We start from the raw sequence: 9,557 nt of genomic DNA on the forward strand, positions 1-9,557 counted from the left end.
TATATATATATATATACCGTACCCTTCCCTTGGTCAATGAAAGCGACTTAAATTATGTCTGCCCCCGGATTCGAGGACGCGGAGTGCCGAAAGTGGGAGGACCGAAGACGCAGCCCAGCATCCTCGACGGTTGCTAACATGCGCTGTGAACGTATATATCATCGATTTACCACGAGTTTCAAACCAGGTGTTTTGTGAAAACCGCGCCTAGACAGGGACTGGTTAATGTGCCTAATTGATTTTCAGGAACGCCGAGCTTTATTCACCACGTTTCACGTATCCCGATATGATCGTATCGTATCCTCATCGATTTACAATTATTCCCACGGGTTTGGTTTCAGATCAAGTATTATATGATGTAAAGAACGTTTATTTACTTATTTATTTATTTGTTTGGTAATTTTTGGCTCGGCGTCACTATACATACGATGTATGTAGAACTCGTTTTTCAACGTATTAATTGATATACGTAAAACGGATCTTCGGTCAATACAAGTAATGAATATTGAGTACTTTTACAGGTCGTAGAAAGTACAGATTATTTTTCCGACAATGGGTTGTTACGAAGAGCCTCCGGCTATGTATTTCTAAACCAATTGCTTGCCATGAAATAATTAATCATGAATATTTTTATCATGTACTGCTTATCTGCAATTTGATGACATAAAACGAAAATTAACAATAATGATCAAGTAAAGTGTATGTAATTAATCAATTGTTGATTTCATACAAGTATTGAGAATCGAAATTAATGTATAGTCGAGGAATCTGATTTGTCTGTTCTGAGTTAATGGACTATGATATGTATGGTAAAATGCAGAGAAAGTGCAAAAAAATTAACCCCTGAAGTTAGCAAGAAAGTAAATATCTACCAACCGATTAGACATGATCGTATTGATAATTTGAATTTTAAAACACTAGTCGCAATCGATAACTCTCGATCGCGCGCTTGATACCGCGATTGTCTTATTTTTTCATGTCAAAGAGCCATATTCAGAGTGCAGAAACTCAAATCTGAGGATTCTGGGTACTCACAATCAGTTTGAAGCTGCAATTCGAACATAACGACTTTCACGCTTTGCGGTCGAGTTGCATAATAATTTGAAATCAAGAGAGAAAAAAGAGATTAGACGAAACTTCAAGTTTAATCAAACTCATTTAAAGCGAGCCTGCTGTATAATTTACTATGGAGAAACGATCGTATAGCGAGTATGATCCGAAGTCTGTCTCTGTTGCAGGAAGCGTACGTAACGTATTCTCTTTGCATTTTTTTCTCAAATCTAGAGACTATTTCGTTTTATAACTTTATTATTTAATTACCGGCTGTCGTAGTTTCTGAACGATTTTTCCAAAAAATATAGAAAAGAAAAGCGATAAGTGCTATTGACCAAAGCGACAATACTTCGTCAACGCGAAAAATTGCCGGCCACACTAGCAGTTGGAGTAGAATTGAAAACCACACGCCGACCATGAATCTGACTCAGATTGAAGGGCAGCCTATGTCTCAGGAGGTCGTAATGAGTAGCTCTCAAGACGTGGATGATCCATTGACCAATAATCTACAAAGTTTATTGGAGATATGGAATAATAATGCGACGCAGGGTGAATTAATTTTAGTTGACGATGATCAGGTGAATGAGAATTTTTTTATTCCGAAATATTTAGCTCTTAAAATTAAAAATAGTTACTATGTGATTTTCCCGGGTTACAAAGTCACTTTATATACTATATTTTTTGTAAGTACAAGTGAAAAGTCCAATCAATGCGTGTATATAGAATTATAATTATTGAAAATTTGAATCACGCATTTTAATGTGTTTCCGATTCGTACAATTTGTACTGCAGCATCAGCAGTTGACGGAAATGGAAGAACAACTCGCGCAGGTTAAGTTGACAATCAAGGGTTTGGAACAAAGGCTTTCCAAGGCCGTCGAACGCAAGATCGTAATGAAGAATATTATTCAAGACCAAGTTAAAAGGGGGGATGAAATTACGAAAAGGTGATATTTACCTTCAACTGACAAGATCATTGCTGCTGTTGCTAGTACCTCACAACTGCATCACACACCTCATACTTGTTAGGGTGATTCTTATTTTAGTTATGTCGGGATTTCTTCGCATTTACCGCCCAAAAGTAATCCATATATATAGGAAAAAAATTGACCGCAACCCTGAATTTGTCCGACAACTCTAACACGCCCGCCATGCAGTCGAATTTTTATATGGAAAAATGCATTCATTTAAAATTTTTTTAAGAAAATTATTTATTTCTTCAAAATTATATATTGTAAAAAAAATTCTTGCGCCTATTTTATGGGAAATTTTTTTATTTTATATATATATATATATATATATATATATATATATGTATGTGTGTGTTGATCACTTTTGGGGCAATGAGTGTGAAAAAATTCCGACATGACCAAAATAAGAACCACCCTAATATATTTATACATGTTGGTGCCGTAATCAAAGTCCTATCGAATAGCGACTATAACTTTTTACAAGTTGTGTATGATATTGACATACAATATTAATTATTTCGTACTGATTCCGTTCCTTTTGACAGGCAAAATGTCGTTTTCGACTTGATGGCTGTCGCAGAGGAGCACTTCGAGAGCGCAGAGAAGACGCTCACAGAATGCGAGGAGGTCGAAGATGACCTGGCAAAATTGTATAATAACGCTAAACTAAAGCAGCAGGAGACTAAGAATATTCTGACCGAATCGTTTGATAAATACCGTAATCTTCTCACTTTACTTTCACCTTCATAAACTTTGACTCTGACAACCGACCAACGTTATTTTTCATCATTATCATTTGAAGGTGAAACTGAAACAAAGGAATTGGTAGAGCAATTGGCAATGTTAAACAGGCAATCGTTGATCAATGAAACTAGGTATCAACAGCTCGAAGATCAATTATCCGATTTGACTCGCCTTAATTCTGAAGTTGATCTTAAACAGGAGATGGCTGAAAAAACATATAATGAAAATCGGGTAAAACACGCCGAAGAGATGAGTAAAATATCTGAAATCAAAATGAATATTGAAACAAAATTGAAATTGGAAATAGAGGAGCAGTCGAAATTGGAAGTTGTACGTGTCTCGCAAATATTATTTTCAAATCCAGAGTTGGTTTTTAAAGAAACTTAGCTCTGGTGTAAAATTCCGTTAGATGAAGATAGTAGTAGAAACGTAGTGAAACTGTACCAAAAATCGTAGAAAAAATAGCCATAGAATTAGTTTTCTGTTTTTCTGTTTGCGGGTTTTCACGCATTTTCTGTACGTTTTTATCCGCATCTAACGAAATTTTTACGAATAGTTTATAATTAGATCAAATCGATCTTCTTGTCTTCAGGAAAATGAAGGAATTTTGAAAAAGGTTGACGAGTATCGCTCAAAATGTGAAGCGCAGCAAGCTACGTCCGCTCAGTATAAGGAACAGATCAAATACTTGACTACCACTTGCTGTGAGCTGGAGGAAGAAGAAGCGAAATTGAACACTGAACTTCTTGAATCAAATAGCTCACATTTTGCGTCAATTTCAGAAAAAGATTCAGAATTAGCTGAGTGCAGGTAATTTATCGTGTAAGTCGACGACAATGCCGACATTTATTGTACCCTTAGTAATCATAACTCATACATGTGCATGTATTCAAATTTAGAAATCAATTGGAGGATTTAAGATCGAAGGTCGCAAAAGCGTCCGAAGAACTCATTAAAATTACCGAGGATAATAAAAATTTATCTGAAACTGATGTCAAAGCTGTTGACGAAATGAACAGATTGACTGTAAAGTTACAAAATAAAGACGGCGAGGTACGTATTACTTATAGTGTAATAATTACCGCCAAGATTTCCTCGCACTATTTTCCTTGCAATAAAATCTAACTTCATTTTAGTCATCAAAACTGAACGCCGATTTAAGTAATGCCTTGACGGAGCAAGAAGAATTGTCTTTGAATTATGAGAGCCTAAACGTACAGTTAACAGCGCTGAAAGATCAAAACTGTCGGGCTAAATCAGAATTTGAAACATGGGAAATAACGCAAAATCAAAAGCTTAGAAACATATCCGAAATGAACAGACAACTTGCTACATCCGAGCATGATTTGAAGAATGTATCCGACTATGTCACTAAACTCGATTCAGAACTCGCCAATAAAGAAGCGAAATATTCTGTACAATTGAATCAGTATGAGAAGACTATTGAAGAAAAGGATTGTAAAATTGCCGATTGTTCAAAAACGCTGGTAAATTTGCAAAATAAAAAGAAGCACAACGAATTGGAGTATAAAAAAAAACTGAAGGTGAGAATTGAACCTTTTCTTTTCATTTATTCACTATTACACTTGATTTTAAGTTTAATCATGAGTTTCTTAATCAGATAAAAACAAACTTGGCGGAGCAATGCCAAGTAGCTGACCATGCAAAAGAGATCCAAGAACAAAAAGCGAAAATCGATATTCTCCAAAATCAGATATCGGTTGAAAAGCTGAAGCTTGAGCAGAATGGTTTGAAAGAACAAGAATTAAATAAACAAAAAGAAATCGAAGATTTGAAGTTAGTGGAATTGCAATCCAAATTTGTCGATCTTAAAGCCAAATACTCTACTGCTAAAGAACGAAACAACGATCTTCGTACCAAATTGCAAAAAATTGAAGAGCCGAAGCAAATGACGAACACGGGGACGTCGCTGTCCATTGTCTCAAGTCCACTCCTCGGAATGAGTTTCGCTAGACCCGAGGTACCATATTTGAGTATAACCGATCATCGTATTTTTGGACGTTGGATATTGAACACTCCGAATGATGTGAATAATTTAAAATATCTCGCAACGACCTGCATAACGTTTAAACTAGATAGGATATTGCATTACTGTCATTTACAGGGAAGTATAATTTCATCGACACCCGTTCATAGTCCGACTGGGACTGAAATGGCACAGTTAGAAATATCTTCCGACTTAAGTAGTATTGACGGAATGCAAGCAGTAAGTACATTCCATACCTTGATTAAATTCTTGTATTGCGCACGAAAAACAACCAATGGTTTTATCTTGTTTATTCAGATTACAGAAATAGAACGCGAGTACGAAAAGTTGAGTCAGTCTAATAAAACTGACGCTGTAAAATTAAGTCAAACAGATAGGACAGAAAATACCGGCTCAATATCATCTGCAATTGCTGTGGTAAGACGATATGCTATCCACATGAACTCCACTGACGTTATGATTTAAACGGATTTTCACGCGGTTTTTTTTTTTTGTGTTGTTCCTTCATATCCAGGTACCACCGCAACAGAGAAGCAGAAAATCTTACAAGCCATGCTACAAACGAAAGTAAACATAGACGTGAAAGCGTTACATTTTTTTGCACACGTAATAATAATAATTATCATTTCACAAGGATTCATGGATGCGATGAATTAATCAAGAAACAACGTACAGAAAATACCTTAATTATTCATAAAAAGTCGTGTGTTTAAAAAAATTTTCACCTTTATTTTAACTACCAACAAATAATATATAATAATATGATCAAAATATTGAGCGTAGTTGGTCTCTGATTCCGAAGCAGAATGCTACGTACACAATTTTTCACATTCTTTCAATAGAAACCACTCTATAAGTATATCTTCATATGGGTTTGGTGTATAAATATTCTTATCCATCACCAATTTACGTACATATTAACATATTAAACAGTCTACAACAATAGTGTAAATGTAGATAAATATAGAACTTTGTTCTATTTGACGGGTCTTATAGAAACAGACGTATTTCGGCGGGCCGGATAGAATCGACGTATTTCAAAAAATGCTACAAGTTGTGTATAGCGCTCTGTATACACTAGATGTAGCGTTTTTTGTCAAAATATATCTGTTTTCATAGAACCTATCGAATTTAGGTATATACTATATATAATATATCACTGTATTATGAAAACTAGGTATTCACACTTGCACATTATTATCGTCCGTCGATTGGTGCTGAGGAAGAATCCCATTTCATAGACCGATCAATGGCCATTTTCCATTTAGAATATCGAAGATCCCTTTCTAAAATTTAACATTCGTTCATGATACTGACTAAAACGTTTTTCTGAAAATATAAATCAACTCCCACCATCAAGATTATCTCATACACACCATCGTCGCTAATTTGTGGTGAAAACTTCGTAATTTGATCAGCAACAACGTCATTGATATCCAATAGTCCTATACCAACACCAGCTAGTATGGCTGCGCCTAACGCGGTAGTTTCAACCATGTTTGGCCTCACTGTTAAAAAGAATTGCATATTTTGTTTTATTTACTTTTTGTTAAACAAACAACAAAAAAAATTCCTTTGCAATTCGAAACCGACTACAACTGACCCACGCTAACTCCAGTCAAATCGGCTTGCAATTGCATTAGCAAATTATTAGCCGTCATTCCACCATCTACTTGCAATTCAGTCAAACTGGTCCCGGCGTCTTCCAACATTGCCTCCAATATATCTCTGGTTTGAAAGCACACCGCTTCGAGTGCAGCTCTGATTATGTGATACTGCTGAGTATCTTCAGTAATTCCACATATAACTCTGTGCACAGAAAATTGTCATAATTTTTAGTCGGATCAAAGAAACACAAACTAATTTTATATCTGTTGTGAAATTTAGCTAGACGATATAGCGAATGAAAAAACTTGTACATTTGCTTCTATGAGGTAAAAATTGTAATGTCACTTAAATTACCCTCTGGCATCCTGCTGCCAATAAGGTGCGTATAACCCGGAGAAAGCTGGTACAAAGTAGACGTCACCAGAGCAACGTACTCTTTCCGCCAAATCCTGACTCTCTGTGACGTTGGCCATAAGCTGTATGTTATCTCGCAACCAGGAGAGTGCAGCACCAGCTACCGCGACTGATCCTTCCAAGGCATAGACGGCAGGTGAGCGCCCCAATTTATAAGCAACAGTTGTGATTAGACCTTGACTCGAGTCAACTTTCTGAAAGCGTTGTCAAATGTTACAGATTTAGTTTTAGAAGAAATCTTTGCATTTTAGAACGAATTTGGATTTCATATTTCCTTGGGATACATACCACATTCCCGGTATTATAGAGTAAGAAACAACCTGTGCCGTAGGTTGCTTTTGCCTGCCCTCGTTTCAGACACAACTGACCTATCAGAGCTCCCTGCTGATCACCTACACACTGTGTAACAGCATTAACGTTACAAACAGCAGTACATACAAAAAATTGAAGTGTTGACAGTTTTTCTCACGTTTTCTCAGTTCAAAGTATCGTCTCATGATTAAAGTTTTAGTACAGTAGAACCTCGATTACGTGAATTAACTAACCTAGTTCGTATAACCGAAATGCAATTTTTATGTTAAGGTATAATAATATATACAACACAATTTTAAATCCATAAACAGTCCGTTTAAAACATCTAAATACATATGAAACATCTTTCAAATACAGAATGCTTATTTTATTACTTTGGTTTTACATAGTCGTCTATTGTCAATTGACGAACAGCTCCTACACTTTTTTTAGCAAGCAACAATTAAAATTTCGTACCAAAAATATATTTTTTGCGCCAGCTTTTGGATAATTGAGTGTTTGGATGACCGAGGTTCTACTGTACAACAGTTTGAGTATCAAAGTGAACAGACTGTTGGGATGACTCACTTCTACACAAAAGTAATCATTCATAGCTGAACTCACCCCTGAAATGGGTATTCCGCTCAAGACTTCTGGGTAAGAGATATGCCCATATATTTCGGAGCAGGATCGAATTTCCGGAAGGATATCCAGCGGGATGCCAAAGAAGCGACAGAGCAATGGATCCCACTTCAGGGTCTCAATGTTCATCAACATTGTCCGAGATGCGTTGGAAACATCCGTCATATGGAGTTTTCCTTGTGTAAGGTTCTGCAAATATATCGCAATTCTAAGTAAGGCAAAGTATTGCTGATACATTCAATGTAAGAGTAGACTGAGAATTTTCCCCTCTCGTCTACTTCTTTCACAAATGTATTGAACAAACCCAAATCAGCCAAGTGTCGACAGTTCCGAAAGCACATCTCCCTGCCTCAACAGCTTGCTTAACTCTTGGAACATTGTCAATAAGCCATCGGATTTTGAGAGCACTGAAATAAGGAGATATGGGCAGCCCACAAAGAGGTTTGAGGTAATTCTTGTTCCTTGTATTATTCGGCACATTATCCAAGATATTCTCAATCGTGGTCGTGGTCCGCATGTCCAGCCAAACTGAAACGAAAAAACGTGCATTTAACAAACTTTTCCAAATTTTAAATTTCTACTCACTCCAAGGTAATGGAAAAAGACTCAAAAGTGTGAGCGAGAGATTCTATCTACCGATGGCATTGTGCAAGGGCTCTCCGGTTTCCTTGTCCCATACTAAAGTGGTTTCACGCTGGTTAGTAATGCCGATAGCTTTGATATCCGCCTTGTCTATGTCGATCGCTTTCAACTTCTCTATTGTCTTAATGATGCACTCATGCACCGCTTTAAGTATCTCCTTGGCATCCTGTTCGACCCATCCTTCTTGTGGGTATATATTCTTTATCTCGATCTGATGCGAGGCGACAACTTCTCTCCGCCGAACACTGAACACCTGTAAATACAATCACTTTCTCAAATTGATTCATGCCTCGATAAACCGGGTGTGGCAATTGATCCAGTTCAAAGGTTTGACGCAACACCGGATGTACATTGAAACATGGATTGCTTTATCTACTCATCTATACTCTTTTAAACCTTCAGTTCTTTGTGTCAAAACATACTAATTTACTTACTAAAAACCTGGCACTGCTCGTTCCTTCATCAATCGCCCCAACAAGAGGACCAAATCGTCCAGTGCTCTCTGGCATGTTTACATAAATTATAATGTGCGCATCAGTGAGTGCCAATCGTCCTACGATCGCCCTTTGTTCTATAGTAGCAGTTATGTAATTAGGATAATAAAACAGAGGCTACGAGATGAGTGATTTCATAACCCACAAATATGTTTCGTGGGCGATAAACAAATATCTAAGATAGATTGGGGTTCAACGGTTTCCCCGCATTATCTGTGGCTCTATGGTTTGTGGATCATAATACGAAGCTACGCATTCACGAGATGATACGCAGGATACGTGGATGTGTGCGTAGTTGCGGTAGTTGCTAATGAAATGAACGATGCGCTTTCAAACATGACGGAGACCTTGATGAGCTGCACACGTTGATAAAAGTCAAAAACACGTGGCAGTTGTCGGCCACGATTTTTGACGGTATTAATCATCTTTCGGAACACCATGAGGCGTCATTTGTTTAATTAGGGTGTTCGATCAAGGGCGTAAAAAAATAACACGAATCCAGAAGGTTGATTATTTTCTGTATTTATTTTCTCAATAGGCGTTTATGTCATATATTTATGTCACGTATGCAATCGTAACAGGAAACACGAGTTTGTCAACAAACTACGAGATTCGAGTCACGCCGCACGTTTGAAGCGCGCCAATTTTGAACCGGTGCTCATCGATGCAGGAAAAAAACCGAATTTTCAA

The 9,557-nt window shown here is 37.0% G+C and overlaps 2 protein-coding genes across 2 annotated transcripts; one reads left to right on the forward strand and one right to left on the reverse strand.

Moving 5' to 3' along the window:
- The first annotated feature begins 1,186 nt into the window (after positions 1 to 1,186).
- Positions 1,187 to 5,807, forward strand: LOC124211153 (putative leucine-rich repeat-containing protein DDB_G0290503). Its single transcript, XM_069133789.1, has 12 exons — positions 1,187 to 1,243; positions 1,362 to 1,631; positions 1,846 to 2,000; positions 2,570 to 2,742; positions 2,827 to 3,098; positions 3,361 to 3,578; positions 3,668 to 3,821; positions 3,905 to 4,312; positions 4,390 to 4,815; positions 4,894 to 4,995; positions 5,074 to 5,193; positions 5,291 to 5,807. Exons 1-12 carry the CDS (start codon positions 1,187 to 1,189, stop codon positions 5,345 to 5,347), a joined length of 2,412 nt encoding a protein of 803 aa, XP_068989890.1. The 3' UTR covers positions 5,348 to 5,807.
- On the reverse strand, positions 5,485 to 9,204 carry Gk1 (Glycerol kinase 1). The gene is made up of 9 exons (XM_046614495.2): positions 8,808 to 9,204; positions 8,368 to 8,626; positions 8,036 to 8,259; positions 7,714 to 7,920; positions 7,087 to 7,197; positions 6,739 to 6,992; positions 6,380 to 6,585; positions 6,153 to 6,284; positions 5,485 to 6,062 (listed from the first exon to the last, which is right to left on the reverse strand). Exons 1-9 carry the CDS (start codon positions 8,880 to 8,882, stop codon positions 5,974 to 5,976), a joined length of 1,557 nt encoding a protein of 518 aa, XP_046470451.1. The 5' UTR covers positions 8,883 to 9,204; the 3' UTR covers positions 5,485 to 5,973.
- Positions 9,205 to 9,557: the final 353 nt, after the last annotated feature.

Source organism: Neodiprion pinetum, chromosome 2, assembly GCF_021155775.2.
Source record: "Neodiprion pinetum isolate iyNeoPine1 chromosome 2, iyNeoPine1.2, whole genome shotgun sequence".
Classification (NCBI taxonomy): Eukaryota; Metazoa; Arthropoda; class Insecta; order Hymenoptera; family Diprionidae; genus Neodiprion; species Neodiprion pinetum.

Bases quoted from the DNA above. Each gene is read 5' to 3' on its own strand.
- LOC124211153 (XM_069133789.1), top strand. From the start codon at position 1,187: ATGGAGAAACGATCGTATAGCGAGTATGATCCGAAGTCTGTCTCTGTT. The intron at 3,099-3,360 runs GTACGTGTCTCG...TCTTGTCTTCAG, and splicing joins AGCAGTCGAAATTGGAAGTT to GAAAATGAAGGAATTTTGAA. The intron at 5,194-5,290 runs GTAAGACGATAT...CTTCATATCCAG, and splicing joins TATCATCTGCAATTGCTGTG to GTACCACCGCAACAGAGAAG.
- Gk1 (XM_046614495.2), bottom strand. From the start codon at position 8,882: ATGCCAGAGAGCACTGGACGATTTGGTCCTCTTGTTGGGGCGATTGAT. The intron at 7,198-7,713 runs GTGAGTTCAGCT...GCTGTTACACAG, and splicing joins GCGGAATACCCATTTCAGGG to TGTGTAGGTGATCAGCAGGG. The intron at 6,993-7,086 runs GTATGTATCCCA...CAACGCTTTCAG, and splicing joins TCTATAATACCGGGAATGTG to AAAGTTGACTCGAGTCAAGG.